The sequence below is a fragment of the Accipiter gentilis genome, chromosome 11, assembly GCF_929443795.1.
Source record: "Accipiter gentilis chromosome 11, bAccGen1.1, whole genome shotgun sequence".
Taxonomy (NCBI): Eukaryota; Metazoa; Chordata; class Aves; order Accipitriformes; family Accipitridae; genus Astur; species Astur gentilis.
In genome coordinates this window covers 22,499,184-22,526,371 of record NC_064890.1, presented here as the reverse complement: position 1 = coordinate 22,526,371, position 27,188 = coordinate 22,499,184, and the positions used below count along the sequence as shown (strand labels likewise).

The following is a 27,188-nucleotide window of genomic DNA, read 5'->3' as shown; positions in this document are numbered from 1 at the left end:
GTGATGATTTATTGCATGAAAATTATTTTCTGTCAGCTCTTTCTTGTATCATATATTTATTGTGATCCAAAGCTAATATCCTCATGCATGATATGATCAATTTAAATTATTATTAATGAGCAGCATATTTTGCAATTGTCAAAATGTATCCTAAAATTAATGGAAAAAATCCAAAGTGGAAGAGTAGTTTCATTTTATCCAGTGTATTACTTATTTGTTCTCAGTTTGAAGGTAGAAACTGTGATCAAGGAGGACAGTGTCCCTGCTTACAGACAGACAGTAGTCCCTAAAACTGTGTTTGTACATCTGTCTGATGCTGATCCATTGTCAGTAATGCACATAGGTATGACTTAGGATTCTCCTGAGATAGTTCCAAGCTTGTGACATCTGATAATACCATACCTCAAGCAGTAGTAACTAAGGATTGAATTCCATTAAGTCATGACAGTCTCTCCTAGAAATAAGTAGTGTCAAATAATCTGGTCAAATTCATCCAAATGGAATACTTTGTAAAGAACTGTCAGCTTTGACAATGTGTATATATACATATACATTGCTTTTCCCTTAAATCATTTCTACACTGACATGGGAATGGGCAAGATGATAGGCCTGGATCAAGAAAGTTGCACCAACCACCAAGGAATTAAGCAGAAACAGTTGGTCCTGGGTACCATTTGGTATCCACAACTGCACGTCATACGATGTAATCAAGAAAAAATATTTTTGAGCAAAGAGAAAGAGCTAAAACTAATAATCACTTATCACATTATTAGGAATAATTATCAGGTAGTTCTGCAATATAATAACCTCCCAAGTAACTGTGGGTGGATTGATTGGGTGTTGTACAATAACTCTCCCTGCATCCTGATGTACCTTCAGGATTATTACACCACCCATTCTTGGAACATGGAATATAGTGTTCACATCTGGCTGCTGTGTACTGTACTTCTTAAGGCTGCCTCATCTCTGTGGAAACATGGTTACAAATTTTTCAAAAGTCAATGTACTCCACTGCTTGTAAAGCCTAATTTGTATATTTTGAATGATCAGTGTTTTTTCTTTGGTTTGCACAAATTGTTTTCTCTCATTGACAATATTACCTTGGATAATTGAGAGTTGACTCTACTGTCAGTTGAGGTGGAGTGTCCTTGTTTTTCCATTCTTTTCCACTTGGTTCATGTCAGCATATCCTGTTGCCTCCAAGCTTAATGGTACAAAACCAGGATAGTGGAGTGGAGATTCAGGAGTGAAGTGTTTGTCTTTTCTGACTTTTGATATGTATTGTGCAGGACTTATTTCTCCTGATACCAAGTTTGAGGGCACCTTAAGGCCTGACAGATTCAAGCCAAGGTACCACATTTATGTCAGCCTATCTTCACGTCCTGCATGTATCAGTATCCAATCCTTGACAATGGGCTTCAGCTGCAACTGGACACTGTGAAAGTGAGGGTCTCGTAGAAAGAGGTCCTATATAGGTTAATACACTTCCAGTCTTTAAATTTAGAGCACTTTCCTTCATTGGAAGGGTAAGTAAGGGTAAGCCTTGTCCTTCCTCCTCCTCCACATCCTACCTTTCCTCTGTGAGAATTGTGGATGTCTTCCATGTGAGTCAGTGGGCATCCACGCTTGACAGCAATGCTTGGCTAGACATTGAGGGATGCATCCTTTCCTGATGATTTAAGAGTGTTACCCTGTATTTTATGGCAGCCACAGTATCGTGGCACTGCTGTTTCATACTATGCTCTTCGCCATACTAATTGAACTCCTTCTAGGACTATGTTAAGCAGCATGACTAATAAGAGTCAAATGGTTTTTTGGCCTTCCAGCCTCTCCCCAGGGGGAGGAGAATGTGCAGTAAAATACTTTTACTTGGGTGTCTTTTAACTTTCATGCTATGGACCGAAGTGAGAAGGGTAAGAAATATTTCAAAGAAATTGCTATGATGTAGTTACAGCTAAAATGAGGTATGCTGCATTATATACCACAAAGCTAAGGGACAAAACCCAATTCCCTGGCTATTTGTTTTGATAGTTTCTTGGACTCTTAATTTTTGAGACTACAATGTATGTGAGGTAGAGAAACCCAAGGAATGCATTGGGTATTAAATCCACTGTACCAAAATAAATTCATAAATAACTAACTGATTTCTGTGCAGGGCAGTCTGAGAAGTAGAAAGAGATGAAATATGGCTAACTGGTGAGATCTGCGGCCTTAAGACTGTTTTTTTCTTTTACATTAGCTTTCAGAAGGTGGCTGCGCAAACTGATGTCCTAAGGCTTTGGGATGACTAAATTTCCGTGGGAAAATAAGATGAGACATAGTAGCTGTGTTCTGTGCCTACTGTTTACACCTTGAAGAAGGCCTGAATAATATTTATTCTGCTCTTGCTGTTCTGGTCTAAAGCAGAAGGAAATCCTGTAGGTGTGAGGGATTTTTCCATGACTAGGAATGCAATGGTGCCCTCTTGTGTGAAAGTGATATTTTAACAGCAGTTGAGATCGTCGGCCAGTCCTAAAATTAAAATACTACCTATAAGAGTGCTCACAATATACAGGTAATGGTTTTGAAAAAAAGTTTAAATGAACTATTAGTCTAGCCACTATCTAGCAGATCTGATAGTTTAAAAACACTGTTAGTCTAGGTATGCTCTGCTAGCCTTAACTGTTAGAAGTGTGATTCCTTCCTCTTGGGGGTTAACATTTCCCTAAGCTAGGAAATTTATTATCAAACCCCATCTGTAATGTCATTCTTTCCAATCCCCCTGCATTGCTAGTGAAGCCAACTAGCTATGTGGGCCACGTGAAAGTCTTAGCTAAAGTACTGGCTTTGATGAAGTCAGTGGTGATTTCCCTACTGATTTCAGTAGAGCTGGAGCTTCACCTTTGGCGCTTTCTCTCCCCCAGATATCCTGTGCACAATGAGATTTCTCTGTCTTTGTGGTTTCATTTTTAGGTGGCATTTTAAACAGCTTCTGCCATGATGCTCCTGCATCTTTTTCTTCTATGGTACTGAAAAGCATGAAGATCTCAACAGTGATGAAATGTGTCCAAGGAAGTTCATGCTCTCTACATTTAAACATTAAAGGAACTCTAAATCTGGATGGTAGGAAGCAGAATTGCTACTGAACCATTTCTGTTTACTTTTCATTTATATCTGTTCAGCCAAATTTTGTTTCGTGTTGCAATATTCGTGTCCAAGCTGTTTTCATGTAATTATATCAGAAAGATATTTTTTGTGAAACTATTTTACTACAAACCAAGATAAAACCATGGCCCTTCTTGAGGGGATGAGAACTGAGATAATGAATTTGAGACAACTGAAGTTTTACTTCCAACGTAATACACTTAACTTGTCCTCTACCAGTGCCTGAAGCATACTGCTGCCCTTTTCTTTCTTACCCTGACATGGGTGCATGCACACACGCACACACACGTTATTTCTGTCTGCTCTGGTAATTCAGATGTGAATGACTTCCCCAGCAGAAGAAGAAATGGTTTATGTGTCTGAAGTTACAATTCTACACTAAAATAAAATGAAAGCATTCAAACTTTTTGGGCATAGTCTATTTTTACTAACACCCTGCCATTCAAGTCCTTAGTGTGTTACCATTTAGATTTTTTCTGATATTCTTCACTCAGAGTTAATAGGTTTATTTTAAAAAAAATTTGCATCAGAATTTGCATAATTAAAGCTTTAATTTATAGCAATCTGTATTAAATCCTTGCTCCTACCCCCACATGTGTTATATATAATGACCCTTTTTTAAACAGAGATAAAATACGTGTATATTTTAATTTCTTTTTCTGTTTTTCTTAAAGGTGCCTAAATTATATTTTTGAAATCTATTCTTAACTCATTTCAGAGAATATCCGTGGGCTGGAAATATGTTCTCTTTCACTGGACACACAGCAATCTCAGTGCACAAATGTGAGATTTGCGAGAAAAAAAAGCAAGATGCTTAACGGAAAAAAGGTAGACTCCCTTTTTGGGTTGTTTTTCATTTAAATGTTTATGAGCCTTTGAAAAAAATATCTTTTGTATCTCTCTTATTTTTCTCTCTTATTGACTTTGTGGAAAACTGCGATGAAATGTATGCTTCAGCATTGTCAAATGAAACTCCATAACAAAATGTCCTTTTATAATCTATAAATTCAATTCTCCACCATTTTTGTACTTCTCCCACTTACCTTTTTGCAAGAGAAGCTGCCTCTGCAAAGCCTAATTTTGTATCAATTTTGCTAGCTTTCTTTTTGTGCCCACTAAATCGTGGGGAAGCTTTTGTAACTCCAATTGCTAGGAAGCACGATGCCACAGGGATTTTAAGTACATACATATGATTTATTTAAGTCCAACCATGTCAATGGAATTCACATATCTAGAAGACAGCCAAGTGCCTAAGCACTTGTGCACATCTGTCCTAAAGTCATGATAATAATTGCAACAACAGAGTACAATTTTTTTACTAAACTGAACCCAGAAGTATTTATTAAAATTTGCAACTGGGAAAAACAAAAAAACCAAAACCCAAACCATCCTTGACCAAATGTTTAAAAGACATGAATGTTTGCTTTCAATTACTGGTGGGTAACTGTTATTAATCCCATACAAAATGTGTTACTTTGTGTGCTTTGTAAATGTTATATTGATTGCACATGTGAAACAAAGTTTTCTCCCAAACTGCAATTGCAGTTTATGCTCTGTATTACTTGATGATCAAACATCCCTGTAGGCAATGCAGGGCCAGCAATTGAACAATTGGTAGCTTTTAGAGTAAGGTAAGTTTATAGGCAAGACTCAACAAACATATTTAATGAAATTTTCTTAGTTTCAGTTCAGTGATTAGAATGGTGACATAAGATGTCTTTTACCTTCCAAATGCCTTGTACCAAATAGGAGTATATCCAACATGAAAACCTATATGGAATTTTTAATAGTTACTGCTATCAGTGAGGGAATGACCTGCTATAACTGGACCTCAACTTTTGCCTCCTAAATTACTTTCTCTCTCACAAACTGTTGCTGGAATGAACAAATTTGCTGAAGTTAACATTAAATGTTTAAACAGACTTTTTTTCCTATTCGGCAAGTGTTTTTGCTTGTAAAATGACTACAAACTGTAACTTTTGGTAGTATGAACTTTTGAAGTTCAATAAGCATTGGGTACCTGTATTTCTATGCTTTTAGGATTATTTGATAGCTTGTAGATGCTTGGATTTCTGGAACTGAAGAAGATAGCAACATCCTGGGTTAGAAGTAATGATACTCTGCTTCTTTTACATTCTTAATGCTACAATATCTGAGACTGCTTAATGCTCCATGTGAATATAAATAAATTTAAATAAAGAATATTGCTTGCTTAACTTTGATAATCAGTGGTTTTCATGTATTCTGGAAGTCATGCACAAACTTGATTTTATAAATGTTTTAAACAGGTACAGGTACAATTCAATTGCATTGAAGTCAATGTAGCACAACACATCTACGTGACCATGAAAACAGTACCAAATTACTGTGAAGTCAAGCTGAGTCAGGAATACTATGTTGAAGGTAGGAAAACATCTTAAACCAGAAGTTTTTCAAGAAACATATTTTCAAAGAAAAAAACCCAACCCAAACCAAAAAGTTCCAAATGCAAAGCCAAATCACGTTCTGGGATGGTAGATCACGTATGCCAGGACCAGTCTTATTCTACATTTCGATGATTTATTTTGTGCATATAAATATCTGACTCACTATAAAAAACAGAGACCAGAGTTTGTATCTAACAGTACATGGAAAACTGAACTACACTATGTATTTGTCCTAATTGGCCTTCTTGTGATTGGCGTGTGCTATTTCTCTGCCTGCATGTTCAGTCCTGTGTGTTCTCTTGGTGTTAAGATGGAGCCTCTGCTTCTCTTTGTAGTTAGGCCACAGGTGGTTCCAGAGACTGAGGAAAGCTTAATAACAAAATGTAAAGAAATTTCTTTTTACTTTCATTAGCTAGCTGTTCTATTGCTTGTTTTCATGTAACTGGATAAGATAAGGTAGCATTTTTCCATGTTTTGGGGGTAAAGTACCTGCCATAGGCATATAAAAATAGATTCAGCACTGTGGTCCGACCAAGATACAGTGTGGCTAGTGGAGATAAGCACACCAAATTGTGCTGCGAAAATTGAAATGAGAGTCCTTGTTTGATCCAGTGCCTGGGATTGTCCTGCCTTCTCATCTCCAGAGCCTGTTGGTGGGTGGCTCTTTCCCTTGCCCCTTGGTACAGTATCATCCCTTGCACACAGTATCAGACACATAGTGTCTGTTTCATGCTTTCATAGAAGTAAAGCCTTTTTGTATTTAAAAAGCCTTTTGTTTTCTTGATAAATCCCAATTCACTATTGAAGTAGATATGTACTTTGTGAATAAAGAGGGGGGAAAATAACATTCTATAAAGCCCACTTTTAAGACACTTTACAAGGGTGAGTAAACAAGGAAATATTTCTCTGTGAAAAAGAACTATGTGGGGAAATGAGAGAAAAGTGCTGCTCTAATACCGAGTTAAGCAAGGAAAGGTGCAAACAGTAAGCAGCACATTATGAGCTGATTTAGTGTTCTTAAATTAAGATTTAAGTTTTGGAGATAAAAATACTAGATATTAATTCTGAAAGTGTTATCTGGCCTCTAATTCTGGTAAGCTTCCTGGGAGCTAAATAGCGTGTTTCTTTGTAAGCCTAGAGTACAGTCAGAATAGCAAAAATACACAGTTTTTTATAACAGAGTAATAAGCCTGGTAAACAACAGGAGTAGCTTTCAAAGAAAGCTATTGTTATTATGATTAACTATTATATTAACTACTGTTATTATGATTATTATTATTTAAATTATTGTTAGGTACTAGGTAAAGAAATGCAATGTTATATCCTAGATTGCCACCTTAAACTGCTGATGAGGTTTTCCAGTAGAAACCCCACACCGGTGAGATAGCTTCTTAAGGCAAGTTGTGATATAATCTCTGTTTGTAGTAAGGGTGCTTTTCTTTTTTTGCTGTTTATCTAGCACTGGATGTAAATCTGCCTTTAAAAAGTGGTATTAGAGATGGGTTTCCTGTTGGGAAGCTGTTGGATAATTTGGCAGTTTATTTACACAGTAAAACTCTGGCTTTTATTTTGCAGATTGCAGAAATAGTGATGTGGGAAAATATATTCCAGCTTGTTCAGGTGAGCTGATCTTCTGTACAGCTTAAAGCTGTGAGATATTTCTGGTGACCTATACAAAGATTTGTTTTCAGAGCTGAATAAGCAGGGAAAAAAATGATGATTTAGAACTGCCACTACTGATAATTACGATGTAGTTGATAGGTAATGTCCTGGAAAATGTGTTTCTTTATATTTACTTGGAAATGCTAGAGAGCAGATAAACATATTGACAACCTACTTAATGCTTAAAATTTTGGAAATGGGTTTGTGTCCTTTTCATGCACTTCGGATGGCTGATTTTATATTTTGCCTATAGACAGATCTCATAAACAGATTGAAATTAATTTGCCAAACTGCTATCCTGATTTTGGCATACCCATGAATATATAAAAAAGAAAACATCCCCCCACATATTGTATTTGTCTAACATAGTTGCACATATTCTCTATGAAAGGAAGTTGCAACCTTGGAATAATCAGCTTTTGTAGTAGTATTAGTGTGTATATTTCAAATATTTGTACATGAACTACATAAGATTTCAAGTACTAAGGCTGAGGTAAAATCAGTAAGTGTCCTGGTCTCTCAGTATTGCCAGTGCTAATTTAAAACTGAATAATGTTGAGATTTATTCTCATTAAAATTATTATGTGTCATAGAATAAGAATACCTTTAGGAGTATCAGGATATAAAAAGAATTAATTCAAACATCCTAGGTAAGAATCTATAGAAGTTGAATTTCATCTCCATCAAGTTATGAAATACATTCTGTATGTTTTCTAAAGAAATAACAAAATAGAAATAATAAAGTAATAAAGAAACAGATGTGATAATGTCATGCTTGAATTATCTTTTTCAGCTGGGCAGTTTGATTATAATGTAGACAGGGCAAGGAAAATTATATCAGTGAATGTATCCAACTTTCTTCGAGATCAAGATTATTATGTTCGCCTGTGCCACAAATGGTTTACCTGTGAAGATGTAGGGGCATTTGCTGTGGTGAGTTACAGCTCAGAGAAGTTTGCTGAACTGGTGGGAGGTGGCTTGTAGGTAGAAGTGGTCATTGAGGGCATAGTTATAGGAAACGGCCTTCTATATCTTCATGTAGCTTTACTAAAAGTCTTTTACTGTCCTGAATTCATGACCATCTTTTTCATTTCAGATAAAAGGGAAGGAATCTTTAAAATCAGTTTCTCTGAAATATTCTCAGCTACTCCCTTGTCTTTGCATTGAGGTAATACAGTCTGGAATTTGGTATATACTTGTGTTTCTGATTAAAGAAATTTATCTGGGATTTGTGCTAAGAAAGGAGGAAAAATCTGTAGAAAAAGGCTTTAGACATAAGTTTTTCACTAAGGCTTGTCTGACCTTATGATTATGTAAATGTGGAAGAGATTTTTTAGGAAACACTAATTAAAACATGGAGATAAGAAGAAAATGGGATACAATTTACATTAATTTATGGAAAGTATTGTGTAAGATTAATTTGACTGATTTTTTATAAGCAATGAAAAGACAGAAAATTAAATCTGACTGAATTTCAGCATAGCATTTGATATAGTACTGCATGAGAAATGAAAAGAGGAATTGAGGAAGCTGGGAGCGAGAACAAGATTTGTATGGTAGATAATGCCTAGCTGGAGGCTATCTCGACTACTCCTGTTGAATGGGGCTGTGCTAGTAGGAAGGTTATTTAAGGATCACACTTAGAGCAGTTCTTATATAAGTGTTTTCAGCAATGACATGGACACAGAAGGTGGGAACACGTTAATAAGATTTGCTGATAATACAGTTGAGAGCTGTAATCAAAATGGAAGAGGGTCAGGATAACTGGAAGAGACTAGAGATCTTCATATGTGAAATAACTAAAGGAGGATGAAGTGTAACATACGAAGTGCAAGTTCATGCACTTACTCTAATAAAAAGAATTCTTGCTGTAAGATGCGAGTCCTCATTTAGAAATAACAGTGGAAGAAAAAAGATCTGGGTGTAATAGTTCATCACAGGATGATTAAACTAACATGCTTACATGATGTAAATGTGAACGAAGGTCTAGTGGGTTAGATTATTACAAGCTAACAGGAAAATATCAGCAAGGCCTTCTTTGAAATACTGTAGGCAATTCTTGTATCCATATTCAAGAAAGGGTAATTCAAATGGAAGATGTACATAAAAAATCTAGAATGGTTGGGGAACGGAGAGACTGTCTTATAAAGGAGATTCAAAGAACATGTTTTCATTAGCCTGGTAAAACACATGCAAAGAGAAACTATGTTTGTTATCTAAATACAGATCAGAAGGGTCACTTATAAGGAAAGAGAACAGATTTTTTTTAAGCTAAAGCCATTCTTGCCACGTGAATATATTCAGGATAGCTACAGATTTTTTTCTGATAATCTGAGAAGTGGGATTTTGGAATATCTTTCATAAAAACAAATAAAAAGTCATCAAACCAATTTAAAATGATCTTGGTAAAATATAAAGATACTATGTGAACCTCGTTTCTCAGTGAATTTTGGGGTAGGATTTACCTTGCGTATTAAAATACCTAAATGTAGATGTCCAGATGTAGATATCTACATTTGAATTAGATGTCCAAACTCTTACAGTCAATAGAGATCTAGTAAATGCAGTCAGTTACTCAACTGACCAAATGTAGATGGCTATTTTGGGATGTGCTGGATAGCACTGTAGACTCCACTGGCTACATTGGCTAGATCTTTGTATGGCTACTGTAATAGTAATTTGGGCACTTTAATCACACTCAGATATGTACATTGTAAGCACCTAAAATCAGATACCTTAATATGCGAGTTGAACCACAAGGTCTCTTCCAAGCCTAAGGATTTTTTTTATTCCACTCTGAAAGGTATGAGGTCACTGCAAAGATGTTATTCCTCTCAGCATATACACAGAGAATTCCACAATACAATTGCTGAGCAAATAGATGGGGACTGTGAGTAACACAAACGTTTGCACGTGAATCTAAATAATTAGGGTATAGTAACAGCCATGCACATATACTTGTAGATTGGGTTAAGTGTTAGTCCTCAGATTTTAAGGATACATCCTTTACCATTACAAAGGCCAGGAGATCTGTATGTGGTTCTTGAATGTCTTTTGATATCCCTAGAAAGTAATGACACTGTAAGAAACTTAATGAAAATCAAACTGGAAGACTTTCTAAGTGAAATTGGGCTAAATATATGACTCAGAAATAGTAGGGATATAGTGTTAAAAGGAATCACCTTAGTTCAACAGCTCCTATCCCCTTAATGACGAACAATAATATAGGTATCTAGTGCAAAACATCCTTTTAAAAAACTATTTCCAAAGCTTTCTAATAAACATAGCATCTTTATCTTTGGTGGAAAGGTGTTCTGTCATATTCTGTCTGAAATGTTAAAACCTAGTGTATCTGAGAATCTCTAGCTAATGGCAACTTTTTGGGTTGTAGGGTTGGCTGGCAATTCCAGATGCAAGGAGGATACAACTTTGCCCCTTTGAAAATGGCAAGTACTGTGTGATTACTCTTCATATGAGTGACTTTCAGCAACTCCAGTAGTATGTCGCAATTTGAAATTCATCTAAGGTGAAAACCATAGATTGCAAAACTTCAAGGAAATTATCATACTGTGGGTAGACGAAATAACTTACTTTCAGACCATACTGTTCACCAAATTTATGCCAATATAAACACTAAGTAACTTTCTAGTCATTTCCCACATTTTCTTAAGTCACACACAAATTGGCTAGAAGGAAGAAAAGCCACTGAGGTCAGCTTTGAAATGCTTATGTGAGAAGAAGGCTTCAAGGAGAGATTTGAAGAAGGTGTCCGAAATCCAACTTAAAGGAGGAAATAGGGAGTTGAAAAAGAAGACAGTTAACTGCATATGGGAGTTCCCATACTTAATGGGAAAATATTCACACAAAGTGTTCCAGCAAAGTCAGAGGTTGGTCTGAGATGACAGTTGAAAAAGAAATTTCATATTACATAGGGTTTTAGTGAAAGTTTTACCAGACAGATAGAAAAAAGCATGGGCTGAAAAAGTGTTTTATTGTGTAAAGTCCAACATAAGTACAACAATATTTTTTCCCCAGACTATTCTAAGAAGCCCATTAGGGGATTTCAGTATTTGATTTAAAAAAAGAAAACAACCTTGAGAGAGAATAAAAACACCAACCTATAACAGTGCATCCAAACTTCATTAAACTGCATAGACATTCACTGCAATCCTTTCACATTCTTGCAGGGCCGATACATTTGTGTTAAAATGGAAGCAATTTCCTCTTTAGTAAGCCCAGCCTTCATTTCTGGTTTATTTTGTTGTGGCAGAAGGCAGTGTTTGTGACACTACCATTCCTTTGTAGCAATGGAAGGCAGTTTGACTAAATAAAAAGTGATTATTTTTTTTAATCTCTTTATGCAATGGACAGCACTTATAGGAATTCTCAAGCTCTGTCTGTAGCTATGTCTATGTCATGTAGTCAGATCTGTCTTCAAGGTCATAAAAGCAAAGCCTGTTGGCCATCTGCAGTATGAAGTCCTAACCTCTACTCTTAGTAGCTGTTCAGCCTGAGGCTGGGTCTCATGGGGCACAGGTTGTTTTCTTCCAAGTTTTCTCCTAGCTCTACCTATTTCCTGTGCTTGGAATGGTTATGCTTTGCAAGTGCAGGAAATTGGGCTCATTAATCCCATGATTCCTTCCTTTCTTCTGTATTCTGCTTCTTTTCCTTACTACTGCAGTCATTCTGCTCTCTGATGCCATTGAATCAGGACTACAGGGATAGCTGAAGCATATGATACAAAGCTTTATGTAGTAAGAGGAAAGGCAGTATGTGCTTTGGCACACTGAAGCTCTTGAAGCTTATTTTTGTCCATTTAGGAAGTTCCAATGGACAATTACAATTGAAAACTTAACTTATAGCTTTGATAAGGAAGTGAAGATGGGAAATACTGTTTCACAGCTATACTTTTTGTCTGCTCAACTATCCTCCTTGCAGGAGTCTCAGGCAATTTTTTAGACTGTAGCACCCAGCTATTCAAGTATATAGGGAGTTCCAGCTTTTAAGCCCCATTATTTTCTATTTAAATCTTTCTTTTTCCTAAGTTACAGCTCTGCTGGAATATCTGAAGTAGCTTGGTTCTTTTTTTTGGCTCATTTATCATTGATGTAATAAAAATTGGGATTATAGAATAAGTTCTGTGGTAGGAGGTAATTAACAGTTGTGAATCAGAAAGAAGCTCCTCTATGTAATAACTGTTTTGGGTTAATGTAACTAAGAGAAGAAAAAAAGGAAAAAAGAATGTGTATTGGTTACTAAACAATGTAATTATATGAGACTGAAGATGAATGAGCATCTTTATTATGATGTAAATAAGTAGATGCCACATAGGAGTAAAACAGAAGGAAAGTAAGCCAGGTAATAAGTCAATGAGCAGGCCTGGAAACAAACCTGAGAAGTCTTAATTGTGTGCTAGTCTCTTAACTATTAGGATTACACTTATATCTAAATGATTACAGACTTCTATAACATTCAAAATGTAGCTGTGAAAAATATCAGAACTGTTGGGACCCAGGACTTTGCAGTCAGGTTAAATATTCTCTAAACATTAGCTTTATAGAACATGTTCATTTATTAAAAAGAGCATTTTTTAAAAAGAATCAACATTTCTAGCAGTTTTTTTAAACAATAAAAATTTCCACTTCATAGAAAGTTTTGGTATTTTGATGTATACACATTGGGACACAAAGTTAAGACAGCAAGAGGCTTGGCAGAATTAAAGGGTCTGGAAGGTTTCTATTAGAAAACTTCAAAAGGTTTTAATTCAGGACATTTCTGAGAGAAGCAATATCAATAGGAATTGTTGTTATGCTTGATGTTAGTTGAATTTGGACACTGTGCTTCACTTTGCTATGTTTTCTAGTCATGGGTATTGTTTGTTCACTCCTCTTGAACATCCAACTGGCCACGTTTTCAAGTTTTTTCTTCACGAATAGTTGCAGAAATATATTTTTCTCCTACTTCTGACTATTAGACAAATGTAAAACTTTCCAAATTACTTCTTGAAGTAAGAACTAAAATATCATGCTGGGGAATTTCATGCTGGAAATTGTCTCATCCATGTGCAGCTAAATGGAAAAGAAAGTCAGTATGAAGTGACTAATTTGACCAATCAAATAAATAAGACAGATTTTATTTTATGATAGTGTCTATTTAGGATATCCCCAAATATATGTTGACTAGCTCTGAAATTGTGGTTTGCCCAGTATGCATAGAAAGAAGATTATATAAATGCTGTAGAAAAATTATTTATTGTGAATGACTTGTACAGCTTTGTTTACTATTGGAGTTCTTGATATTCAGCCAAAGGCCTGAATTTATCTTCTTACATGTACATTGTGTGCATTTAAGTCCTACACAAGACACACAGAATCGTCTCCAGTACCATCTCCAGTCGCTAATGTATGGCTTCATTCCAATTTACTATACACAGTTAACAGAAGGTTCTTGGTTAGGAATATACTTGCGTTACACTCCCCCTGTGATTGATGGGCAGAGAATGAACTTCCAGGAGCTTGTGCAGCCTGCTTAAGAACCCTAGTGATGCCTGTCTATCACCGTAGTGGGAGACTGGTAAGACTAAGCTCTCAGGTTGAGTACCTCTGGTAAATGCCAACACTTTGGTGGGATGAATTAAAGTTTTACACTGTTACAGCGTGAAACACTGCAGTTCTGATTGTTGAAATGACAAAGAAATGGAAAAGCAATGCTTTTGGTTTTAAGCACATGTGTAAGTTCCAGACTTATGAACAATTTTGATTAATTTTTAGACATCTTGAATAATATTTCGACTCTTTGTGCACAGATACGAAGGCGCTATGGGATAATATTGTTTATAACCCAGCAACACAAACCCTAGCTTGGGAGCCAGCCTGTCCTGTGCTTGTCATGGTTAACCTATGCAGGTTAATGAAGTCTAACGACCACTGTGAAGATATACAAAACTCTTCCAAAAATTCTCCTGAGAAAGTAAGAGCTATGCAGATTTATTCAAACTGTGAGATTGAAGGCCATCACCAAAGACGTAATGTGAAGAGCTAGACTTTGGAATAAGAGCATTTACAGATTCCTCTCTTCTTCTCTGATACTTAAGACTATTCATAATCACAGTCTGTTCTTGTACACTAACCACACGATTTATTCAAAATGCTCACTGACTCACTATTAAGAAATAAAAAGTGGAAATGACTGTGAAGCTAGTAATGTTTGCTAAATTCTTGGGGGTAAATAGGGTCTGCTTTTCATTTATAGTAAAGGCATGTTTCATCTGCCCTGACTTTGTTGTCTAAAAGATAGGTGTTCAAGTCTATGCTATTTGTGTCAGATTCCCTTTAAAGTGAAACAGACAGACTGGGAGGACAACTCTTCTCATCTGAAGATAGGCATGTAAGAAAGGTTGGAGGGATTTCTCTCTGAAGGTACCTCTTTCTTTTCACTGACTATCACAATAATTGTAATTAGATCAGATTTGGGTATTTAACATTCAGACACCGAAAATGTAAGTGAGATGAACCTAAATCTCTTTAAATCTTACTGGAGACATAATGGTACTTTGGTAGGGCACAATTGTTTTGTATTTTATTAAGGTCTCTTTGAAGTGCCTTCCTCAACCTGGTCCAATGTCTTGAAATTGTGGGTGCTGACATGTTGGGTCCCTCAATTTTTCCAGCACTTATGTTCTAAAGTTAAAAAGGGTTTTCATTGCTTGTATCTTGAGCTGCTTAATACTTCAATCCGAAGTCTCATGACGCTGAATGCACTGGAGTTATGAGGTTGGTTAGAATTCTGGCTTTTGTCTTGAAAAGTAGGTTTCAGGCTTTTCTGATTGTGGAGAGAAGCCAGTAAACTTGAGGTAACAACTGAAAAGGCAAATAAAATCAAATACAAATTCTTAATTTTTGAAACTTTATGAGTATTATTCTAATGACATGATTTGGGGGGGAGGGGGGTTGACTCAAGATTATTGGATGCTTTTTTGATTAGGAACTCCTGGCCAAGTGTTCAGTGATTGTTCAGATTCACCATTTTATGGGTTTCAACAAAGCTCTGATCTTGCAAAACCAAATATATTTAATTTTACACATGTGAGTCATCCCTGTGGGATTTGTCGTCTGCTGACAACAAGCATAACTCATTGCTTGCAGGAGAGGAAAAAAAAGAAAAAAAAAGCCTAAAATGAGGTTTGGCTGGTAATGCTCATATCTATTACCCAGAACACAATCCAAGATTAGTTTATTACAGGCAATGAGTGTTTTCCTGTATTTACTCATTGCATTTAATGGCTGAATATTAATATTCATGGACAGAATGAATTTTCCCTTTTTTTCTAATTAATCCTAAAAGTTTTGATATTGAATTTGGTCCATTTATTGTACCGTAACCTCGAAAAACATCTCTATAGTGTGCTGGAGACTACTGCAGAGATTCCTCAGACAGTGCTGGCTCCCCCAGTAAATCCACACAATGCTGGATGCTCTAATACTATGCACATGTACTGACTTAGGCCCAAAAGCTATATAACTCTTATCTCTAATTAGGCTGGGGCTTTCTCTGTCAGTGGCAATGCTCCATATCTCACTGGACTCTTAGAGAACTATCTTCTGTGACCCTATTGTAGACATACCTGAGGACATCCATTATGATCTTCTCAAAAAAGTTACAGGGAAGAGGTGTTTGGTCATGATGCAGTGTGTTATGCTTAGTCACTTGAGCAACAGTGTTTATTTAAGAAAGATGACTTACATGGGTAGTAATTGTTTATATGAGATGAGGCTTTTTATGGTGAAGTCCTTGAAGGGTAAACAGTTGTTAATCAAGAAAGCAATGTTTTGTAGGTCACTTAAGTGGATGTCTAAAATGCAGTCTACATTTAAGTCTTTTCTGGAATAGGGATATGGAAAAATGAAAAATTTCTGAACTGAAAGTGGATCAACATTTTTGGGTGTATGTTGAAAAGTTCTGCTGAGTTGCTGATGAGTGGTAAATAAGGGACTGAAACTGTGTAGTCAGAATTTTGCACACAAGCCACCATAGAATCAATTAATTTAGCTCTAATGGGTCAGACTGACTATAAAAAAAGTTACATGTTACAGATAAAAAGAAGCAAATTATTCAGTAATCCAAAGTAGCAGTTGTTTCCATTCTTATTATTTTATGTGATCAACTTTCTGGAATGTTTATAAAGTAGACAAAGCAGTTCCTTTCTCAGTAATCAAATAATGAAAATTTTGGGTAACTGATTTTGTGAAACTAGTTAATGAAACTAGCTAATGCTGAGTGCTCTCCTTTCAAGCAGGTTAAATATTCTCGTGTGGACACTCACCCAAGACTTTGCATGAAGGTAAAGGTATTTCTTTATAAAACACTTACTAACCACTCTCTTTCTGTCAGCTCTAAAAAAATTACTTGCTAATGTTCTTTAGGTTCAGTATTTTGTTTCATAGCTCTGATGAATGGGAAGTAAGAATAAAGGAAATGTGAAAGATTAGATTAAAAGGAGGTTCTTTGGAAGTGCAGCAGCAATGATAGATAGGACATAGGTCAGATTGTGCCCTCTGTTTTTTGTGCTTAGGAAAAGCAGGGCAAAAAATGTGTCTTTCTGGAATGCACTGATCATCTCTAGTTGAAGCTGTAGCCACAGATTGAAACTGAAAATCCAGTTCTCCTAACAGATTTCTTTGCTTTCAGTTTACAACCAAGCAAGGCTCTTGGGTTAAATGTCCATTTGCACATGGAGAATTTCCAGGTAAGTATATTTTTTTAATTACATAATATTAAATTGTGAATAATATTTAAATCGGTCACAAGATATGAGCGTTCTCCAGTAAGCAGGTGAGATGGGTTCACATCACCGTAGCTTGTAAATTTTGGCAAAGAGATTTGACAGCTTGTTACTTCTATGAATCCCCACTAAATCAAGTGTTTATCAGCATAAAAAGTAACTTATAGGAATCAAAATAATTACTTGCATATCATTTGATGGCACTTAACTAAGTAAAAAGGCTTTTATTTTAGATATAACAATTTAGAATATAATATATGGTCCCTGTATGTCTAAAAGTAAGTCTTTTCCCCTAATATCAGCTTGGAGAATGAGAACTGCTACAGCTGCAGAACAAATACAAGTTTTCTTCACATCCCAAACCAAGGCACAATTCTCAGTGCTTGTGTGTAACAGGACGCAGCTGGCTTCATGTGAATCTGTTGGGATGCACCATTCAGTCTCTGTGGTTTGTATATATTATTTCTTAAACATTGTAAGACTATCTAACTACATTAATTTATTATTCCATTTATTGCTCTGCAGCTTGAAAGCATTAATAAACCCATGCATGTACGTATTGGAACAATTACTGGAACATTTTTAAAGCACGTAGTTCTAATTCTGATCTCACACTGAAGCAAGAAATAAATAAAGATCCTGAAGTCAAATGAGTCACATCAAAGGAAGTGACTATTGAGTGGAACCTTAATATTGTTTTAACATCATTTTTGCGGTGTATTTGTAGTATGTATATAGCAATTGTTACTGTTATATTTCATGTGTGGGTCACTGATACAGCTGACCTAGCAGATCTCGCATCATGAAATGTAAGACTTGAGGCATAAATCCATGATGATCTTGAGCCATTATAAATCTCTCAGTTGCCAAAACAAACTCAACACACAAAAAAGGTAAGTTTTCAGCCAAATTAGCTTTTTGAGCAAGCTGACTGTGTGACTACACAACTGCTTCTTCCAGCAAAGTGGGGGGAAAGAGGGAAATGATTATGGGAGGGTGAGATTTCTGTTTCGGGCAGCAGCTAGTCATGAAATGGGAGCCTTATTCCTCTCTTGCAACTAAGCCTATATTTCATACATTTTCAGTGCAGCACTGTGGCTTGCCCTTGCCCTTCAGCCCTGCCTACCAGAGTTACCTTGTTGGCCTGGCTTGTGATCTACTGAGAGGTATATCTGGAAAGTGGGGTCAAAGAGCAGAAGAGGGGCCATAGCATTATTTTTCAAATAGGAGAATATTAGAAGGATAGGTCCTAGGAGCTGGAGCTACTAGGACCACCACACTGAAAGGCATCTTGCTGGTTCAGCAGCCAGCTCCTCAGCAGCCTTATATCCACCCCTAAATGTGTGCTCCTGCTTTCTGCTCCACTGACCAGGTATATAAGGTATCATATGATGGATTTTGAGAAAGTTGAGAAATCCAGATGTTGTGATTTCTGCTGTTATTCTTGACTGTGCCCATTGACTTCACTCTGCTGTAGGGGGATGTGCTTTAGAAGACACAAGCATGCTGTAGCTCCTATACCTGTCCTCTTTTTTGGATATATTCCAGCTGTACTTCTTTATTTATTTGCCACTGTATGCAGGTACATGCTGCAACTGTGACTTTTTGAAGTACCTCTGATGCTTTCAGTGTGCAGGGTGCACATACCAGGGGGTAGCTGACAAGCAGGCAGCTATGAATAAGGACTTCTTAAACTCAAAGGGGTGGACACTGAAAGCTGAATTTATTTTCTGATGAATCAGTTTAGGTCTTTATTACATCTCTGGTGCTGAATGTAACAGAGCAGCTGTTAAAAGCAATTTTCCAACTTGGCTTTGCTGCTCAAGCTGAGGACATGCTCAAGTGGAACATGATAACTGCTCCTGCAGGAGATCCCAGAGCTTAATAATCATGGGGAAAGGCCTGGGAAAAAACAGCTATCCTAATCAACACAGACCAGAGAGGGCATTGGTGGCGCTATTAAGAGTCTGTCCTAATGGGGCAAGATATCTGGGGAAATGCTGTATTACTGGCAGAGATGGAAATCTGTACGGTAGAAGAGTTGTCAAACACTATATTCAGTGAACACTTCAGAGTGGGACTTCCCTTCAGCTGGCTTATGTCACGTAAAATCTGTGGAGTTTAGACTTTCTGGTTTTAAAGGTTCCCTGTGTGAGCTACTAAGTGAGAAGTGTAATGGTGGAGCACCAATAAATCACAACTAGGTATTGAAGTGTGTGTTTCATGAAGGGCACTGATGCATTTAAAAATGCTGTTCCCTCTGGTACAAAGCTGTTATGTCCTCTGCTACTGTAACAGAATGGGAGCCCATATAAAGTTCCTGTCTCAACACCATGAGAAATATACACAAGGTTTTCACCAAGGCTTAGCTCTGTGTTCTCAGAAACCAGTGTTCATTCTCTACCTAGTAATCCCTGTTCAGTCATGCTCAAAAAAGAACATATTCATCTAATTTGCCCCAAATTATTTTAGGAGTTTGCCACACTAAAGATAGCAGTGTAGGATTCATAGCTATTAGTGGAGTAACTAACATTATTTTGAGGAAAAACCATAAACAATCAAACATTAAGCGTCAGAACAGTAATTTAGGACAATTTTACCTTCAGGCCAAACTTGTTCTCAGCATACAATGTGATGGGAAATCCAGAAGAATTGTAAAGAAAGGGTCATTCCTTCAAGTCATGTACACCAGGGAAAAGAAGTGAAGATGCTCATTGGCTAATGTGGTGTGGACAGCCACGGTGGGGAAGGTGTTCTGCCTTATGATGCTTCATAAAATGCAGCTACATTAGCCCTCTTCCTGTTCTGCCCAAATTGTGCTTGGCAAAACTACACTGGCTGCTTATGGTCATCGAGATCTGGGGATATCTCTGAAAGTAAATAACCTTCCATAACGAATATATACTTTATTAATTTTCTGACACAGTAGAACATGTAGCATTATTGGGAAATGAACCAAAGAGCTGGAGAGACACAATACATTTTCATTGTTCCAGGGTATGGAAAATAATAGTTTTCAATTTTTTTCTTTTCATTAGGGAGATTTTGTATCAATCACTATGTCACGGGAAATGTGTGGGTCAACAATTTGCATTCAGGTACGTGTCTTGATTTTGCCAGGTACTCTGTACAAAATAAACAAATCATAAAAAAAAAAAAAAAAAAGCAAGCTAGCAGGCACTCTCACTGCTTTCTCCTCCCAGCCAAATCTGATTACTGTGTGAACGGAGTTGGCAAAGAGTGTTATTTATATCTTGAGTGCTGCCACCATCTCTTGTTGAGATGACATTAATTAACAGAGAAGTTGCTCTCCATGATCTTGCTCCTTTGTCAGTGGCAGATAAAGGGATATCATCAGGAAATTGTTAATCCTGTCTTTATATGTTCCTTTGTAATAAAAAGTTCCAAGGTATCAAAAGATCCACATAAATCATAGATAAATTTTTCAAAAATTGACATTAGCTGGAAAAGGTTAGGCGTATAGCAAACAGCACAGTAAGTGCACAGTATGGTAGAATTAGCACGGCTGAAAGCAGAGCTGAGCAAATTATTTCTGACATTTTTGCACACTATTTCTGTAGCTGAACTTTATTAAGACAACATTAGTAACAAATGAGCAGAAAGCTGATAGGTTTATTCCTCTCTGGAGTTAATGTTCTCAGCAGACACTGGGACAAGAGAGACTGACAGCTGGAGCTGCGAGGCTCCAGCAGCTGCCCTGGAAGGCCCTTGTCAGCTTCACTTTCTGCTGCTAGGAAGAAAGGGGCAAGATGAAAGTGAGATTGGCAAGAGGCTTCTGGGTAATGAGACTTGGTCTTCTTTCCCTAGTGAAAAATCAGATTTGATGGTAAAATTGATGTTTTCCTGCATAAATAATTTTATTTTTTAAAGAAGACATTATCTATCAGAATATGGTTCTTCCACCCCCGCCCCCCCCCCGATCTGATTAGCTTTATAATTTAGAAACCTAACAGTGATTGCAACTCACTAAATATACACTAGACCAGCAGTCTCCTTATGCATTCATTTAAAAACAGATTTAAAAATGCAGTCATTTTAGTAAACTAATAAAGCAATCTCATTTTGTCAACACAAGTGTTTAGTAACAGTTCTGCTGAGAGGGGAATAAGCCTCAATTCTTTCTTTTAAAAGGGCTGGAGGACAGATGTAGATTATTCAGTTCCACTGCAGATCTGTGATATCCACTGTGGTAAGTATGAATGATAACAAAAGAAGAATTAGGTCTTCACTGTCTAGAAAAGAGCATCTCAGGCGAAGTGTGTTGTCATTGGGGAACTGAGGTGGGATTCACGACTGAATGTAGATGTCTGCATGTGATCTACATGTGCTCAGCTTCCTTTATAGACAATGGACTCATATACTTCAACTACCTTTTAATTAGCTACCACAAGGGCAACTTGTATGGCTGGCTGTTTTCTCTGCTTCCTGGGTGAATTTTTCCATCCTGTGCCAAGTTCTACATGCCACACCTATATTTACCTTGCTGTCAGTACATGAGGTAACTAGTTGAAACCAATCCTTGGCAAGTAGGCACACAGTGCTGTCCTTGTAGTGATTGCAGCACAGCCCTACTGTTAATTCCCCACCTCTGCAAATGGGACAGTAGTACTTCACTGCAGAAGTACGGTGAGGATATTATTATGATTTGAGGTACACTCAGATACGCTCATGGAGTCAGAATATTCTGAAATCTCCAAGCCCTGAAAGAAAGGTGTTGTAGAAGTTAGTGAGTTCAGAGCGAACTAAGGCTGTGGGGTTTACAGTGAAAATTGCAGGAGTGGTTTGACCAGTTTAGAACTAAAACGTCTAAAAAGAGTCAAGCTGATTGAAGGCTCAATCTGAGCATTGCCAAAAACCACCTCCTCAAACCCACCCAAACAACCAACCTCCCCTCCCAGTTAATTGTAAACATAGTGATTCCTATGACAGGTTTTCTCTGTTGCCTAAAAATACTTGTCTGTTAACTACGGCTTCAGATTTGGAAGCCTGATACTAAAAAGGAGGGGGCTTGAATTTGTAGTCTAAATGCAGTTCTCGGTGCAAGCACTTGCATAATGCTAGTTCAGGTTTCTTCTCCACTTAAAAACTCATAACAAGCCCACTCAAGGTGAATCAATTAAATAGAGTGTTGTGATTCATGTAGTCTGGATGCATATTCCTTATTCATATTTTCCTTTTAACAAAGGTTAAGGGTATGACAAAAGCATGTAAAATAATGAAAGGCTCCAGAGATGGCAGTCTGGGAATTTCCCTCTGCCTTATTGTAGGAGAGAATGGGTCTGTGTATTAAATGAAAATGGTGGAATACCGAAAACTGAGTAAAGAACTTTTGGGGCACAGTATTTGATTTAAATGTTGAACTTTTTGTCACAAATTTTTGTTCTGATCAAGAATTTGTGGAGATTTAGAAAAATAGAGAAACTGTGCATATCAAGAATATCAGAACTGTAATACATGATCACTATGTTTGTTGTATAGAGGATACTAACCTCATGCTTCATGGATTCTGCCATACTTTATATTTTTGGAATAATGCAGTCCATATTAGCGGGTGGATAATTCCACCTCTGACAGCTGACCAAGAGGGGGTTCCCAAAACCTCCCTCTGAGGCGGATGGTACAGGTCAGTGTCAGAGTCGGGACATTGAACTAGGTGTATTCAACTCATTACTGCAATTCCTGTGTTCTTAATGACTCATAAGGACCCATCAACTGCTTGTCATGTGTAAGATTATTAATGTAATAGTAATAGCATTACTACTAAGGACTTTTGTATTTTTAAATGCTTATTTTCTATAACAAAGATATTTTCTCAAGCACTAGCTTTTCAAAATCAGGAGATGATGAAAGTTTCTTAAAGACAATATCACCAAGGGTGATAATTCTTACACTGGGATGCTTGCTATTGTGCTTGAACCTAAGCTGTTAAGAAAAACAATCCACATAAAGGTGAAGGGAATATTAAACCTAAGATTTGTCCATAATTTGTGACAATTTGGATTATACAAAATGTCAAAGTAAATGAGAAATAGTCTTATAATGGCATAGTGAAAATAGTGAAAATATTTACTGCATATGTGTTTGTAAAATAGAAATTTACATTGTTTTAAGCATCACTGTTAAAGATACCAAGCAGCATCAGTGTGTCCAAAAGAGCCGTGATGTTATGTTATTAAGATGTATTTTGTTACTCAGGACCAAGATTCCAGTGATGACAGTATCTATTATAAAAAAATCAGCGTAGCTAACCATCATGAAGGCTACTCCCTTTCCAGATGCAAAAAGAGTTTTGTGGCATGAAGAATGCATTATACTTCAATGCATTGCATTTTTCTATCAGTAGCTGTGCTTTGGAATTAAAGTGGCTTAGCCTTATTTGGTCTCCAAGGGATGGAAATGGGAAAATCTGGGGTTTTTTTTTCATTTAATAGCTTTGACTTAGAAATAAAACTTTGTGTTCTTTTGAAATTTTATTTTTCCTTTGGCCACTTTTCTGGATTCTGTTTAATGTAGCCAAATATTTTGAGACATTATTTCACCTATTAAAAAAAGAAACTTCTCTGTTCTGAATGAAGGAATAATCCAAATCAGTTAATTTGAGAATAAATCTGTGAACCATAATGAAAACAAAATGGCAACCTACATTTGAACTTGTTTCTTCAGGTTTTTGTGGTCAGACATACAGTGATGGAAACTCAGCAAAGGCCATGACACACAGGTATCCATCCAATGAATAGTTTAAAACATCTTTGAGAGTTGATAGAGTTGTTAATCCTGAAAACATATAATTGTCCTCTCTAAAGAACAGAAGCAATGTCTGAGTAAATTTTGTACTAGCCAGCAGGAATATCAGGTTCCTATCTCTGCCCTTTCCTTGTCCCCACTGAAGACATCTCTCGATCCCATGCTTTCTCTCCTCTTGCTCTCTCTCTATTGCACCACGGTGCAGTCTGGCATCAGACGTAGCTGCCTTGCTGCCAGAGAGAGAGGACAAAGGGAGACAAATAACCAGTGGAAGTAGGAAGTTTGTAAAGTAACAAGACAACCTTCAAGAGCCCTGGAACAATCTCAGATTTGCTGAGCGTGACATTCACATTATTAGCACCTGCCCCCTGCTTTCTCCCTGACATTTGCAGGCAGATAGTCCCCTCTGTGCTCTCACTCATTACACGTGTCTCCTCAGCTGTTCCAGTGCTTCTTTTCATTCCCACAGCCCTTTGCAAAACACCTATTCCTAGGTTGTAAACAAATCAGTAATTAATGCAGCCCATGGATATATGATTTGGTAGAACCTGAGCTCTTAAAAATGCTTTTCCTTTAAGGATACCCTTTCAGAGGCAACCTAGAATAGTGGGAGCAACCTAGAACTCCAGAGAGAGCAGAGATGCTCCGAAAAGCCCTTGTTCAAAGATGAGAAAAAGGTGCAGCCTTACAGAAGTTATGCAAGTCATGTGGTTGAGAAGTGGCTACCATCTTTGCTTTGAGGCAGTCTTTGGCTTTTCTCTTGCTAGAAGATACCATTCAGTATAAAGTATCTTGGTTTTGTTCCTCTGTTCATAGGAGGGCTGTTTGGACTGTGACAGTCAAGTCCACAAGCTGTAGACAAATGGTTACATTTGTTATTTAACTCCAACTATATATGAATGCAATGAAGTCTCTCACACTTCAGAGAAAAAAAGCCAATCTTTCCTCTTCTGTTTTTCCCCTAGAATGAAGAGTGTGCATTCCTTGCATTGAATTTTACAACACATTTTCAAGGTCCTTAGTATCTTCTCAATGTCAAGTTGTATTTTGGAGTAACTTGCAAATCTTGTCTAACTGGTCATCTCTCATGTTAGTAGTTTCTGCTAATTACCGTGAGATTATTCTCGTCAGTGAAGAATTTAGCAAATTAAGACTATTTTAACATCTCCAAAAGAAGCTGGATTATGATTCCTCATTTCCCGCTATCTCAAAACAATGTCTTAGATCACTTAATTAGAGAATCAGGTTTACATTTTCCTTCTAAATTAATATTTTATATACAATATGCTATAAATGAGTACTTTCATAGTACCTCGTGTACCTATAGAACAAGTATTTCAGATTTTCTTATTTGTAACCCTTGTTTTTAAACCATAAGAAAAAAAGGTTTTGAGAAATGAAGAACGGAGGAAGTTTTCTCAGCTTTGTTACATTATCCTTCTTTGCAATTTCCTTTGTTTTCCGATGCCATTCTGATTATCTCACCATAACAGACAATATTCCGTAAATATGTCTAACAACTGCTTTCTGTGTTTGCATTTGTATTTGACTTTGAGATAACTTTCCTATTTGTCTGAGGAGGTACACGTCTTTGGTTTGATAGCTATTTAAAACTGTCATGTGGAAATCCAGCCTAGAAGGAAACAGTTTAGTGGAAAGAACTGAATATTTTTTTCCATTGTATCAGTATTTATACTCAATTGTTGAGAATAATATTACACACTGTACTGATTATCAAACATTTGGCCTTTATTTCACTGAATACTCCTGTCAAACATCCTTACTTCCTGTTGTGTAAGAAGGAAATAGTCAACTAAAAGATGATTAATAGCAAATCCTAAAACCATGTGGAATTGCTCATGTGGGACCATGAATATGGGTGGGGAGTGAGGGTCTGGAACAAGAAGTTGATCAATAAAAAAATATTTTCCATCTGAATGTGTTTTTTTGTTTCAAGACTTTCAAAGAGCAATTTACAGGAGACAAATATGGTGTGAGACATATCTGCTGTGTTGAAACACGAGGTCTTTGAGGTGCCCTGAAGAGGACAAATTCTGCTTGGGTCCTCTGATATCAAAGCTTCATTGTGTAGACTGCACATCCATTAGATATATTTTTATTCCAAGCAGTGCTACAGCTCCAAAAGCAGAGGCGGTAAGGCAACTTTCCTAAAGTATTTATTTACTTGCTTTGGCTGTGAAATAGAAGCACTGATCTATTCAGACATCTGCTTTTCCTTTAATACCCTGCAGACTGCAGCCAGAAACAAGACATTCAGCTATTCAACTGAGAGAGCATCATAACTTTACTCTCTTCATCTTCCTCCAGTGGAAAAGTCTTCTTGGTAGGAAAGCTTGATTTGTACAGTGTTCTTTTTATTGCCTCAAAATCTTAAGATCAACTTTTGGAATATGTCCTCAGACTGAAAATGAAGTAAAATTATACAGGTGTGGCAGGATCTGAAAACCAAGTGTAGCTAAGACAAGTGACAAGTTCATGTGAGGTCCTGAAGCAACAATAGCTGTACTGAAGCTGGATGCTTTCAATGATAAGATCCTGTTTCAGCTGCAGAGACACTAAATCTCTTGCAGTGTATCTTCTCTTACTGGCTGCAGCGATGGAAATACCAAAGAGAATGTGACCAGCCATGGTCCTGATCACTTTGCTGCTGTTTCACAGGAAAGCTTGAATGATGAACATAGCAGACATGTCACTTAAATTAACTGCCTGGAAGTGAAGTGTTCATTCAGTGGTAGTAGTCTAGGCTCCTATGATAGCCACTGCAAAGAGACAGGTACTTCCCAAGCATATTTCATTCTGCTTGGATACTTGTTTTAGAGGGAGCCTGGACAACTTAGCCTAAATGCTTACCATTAAGACATTCCTGCTTTTGGCAATGTTTGCAAATAATCCCTAATAGTATTTCCATACTTTGGCTCAGGTCTGCCTGTTTGCATTTGTGTAGAGAGAAAATTTACTGATAGCTTTTCTGATTGAGTCCCAAGCTGATCTTTAAGAGTCCTGTTTCTAATTCACTACCGCAGGTAAACATTGTCTCTTCTGATCACAAAATTCCTGCTCCACCTGAGACCGTCTCTTCCTGCTCCCTCGAATAGTGATTGGGACACCCTATATATGTAACACACTGGAAGGAGTTCCACTCAGGTGGTGCCTTTTCTAGAGAAGTTAGAGTTCTGCATTACTAAGCTACTAGGCACTACTGTCCTTGTGACATTACAGCTGCAAAAATAAAGTGTTGGGTTTTTTCTTTTTCACAAGGGATTTTAAACGTTGATAGGTCAATCCTGAAAGAAGGTATGAGAATCTTTCCCAACTCTAAAAAGTATTAATTTCACTCTGCTGGCCACTGAAATGTTTTCTTTTTCTCACCCAAACTATGCAATAATTTT

At 37.0% G+C, this 27,188-nt stretch overlaps 1 protein-coding gene across 4 annotated transcripts in view; it reads left to right on the top strand.

Moving 5' to 3' along the window:
* Nucleotides 1-25,670, top strand: part of IL17REL (interleukin 17 receptor E like) — a 47,627-nt gene extending 21,957 nt beyond the window's left edge. For 2 of the 4 annotated variants that reach the window (XM_049814494.1, XM_049814491.1), the window contains 15 exons: nt 2,953-3,102; nt 3,863-3,972; nt 5,433-5,547; nt 7,146-7,190; nt 8,026-8,165; nt 8,329-8,400; nt 10,624-10,678; nt 14,038-14,201; nt 16,525-16,572; nt 16,920-16,977; nt 17,316-17,461; nt 20,052-20,111; nt 21,166-21,223; nt 23,698-23,752; nt 24,744-25,670. In XM_049814494.1, coding sequence (XP_049670451.1) covers nt 2,953-3,102; nt 3,863-3,972; nt 5,433-5,547; nt 7,146-7,190; nt 8,026-8,165; nt 8,329-8,400; nt 10,624-10,678; nt 14,038-14,201; nt 16,525-16,572; nt 16,920-16,977; nt 17,316-17,461; nt 20,052-20,111; nt 21,166-21,223; nt 23,698-23,752; nt 24,744-24,771 — 1,304 coding nt within the window. In that variant the 3' untranslated portion in view covers nt 24,772-25,670. The remainder of the gene's footprint in view (nt 1-2,952; nt 3,103-3,862; nt 3,973-5,432; nt 5,548-7,145; nt 7,191-8,025; nt 8,166-8,328; nt 8,401-10,623; nt 10,679-14,037; nt 14,202-16,524; nt 16,573-16,919; nt 16,978-17,315; nt 17,462-20,051; nt 20,112-21,165; nt 21,224-23,697; nt 23,753-24,743) is intronic. The other 2 variants (XM_049814492.1, XM_049814493.1) reach the window with 2 other exon arrangements.
* The last annotated feature ends 1,518 nt before the right edge of the window (nt 25,671-27,188 follow it).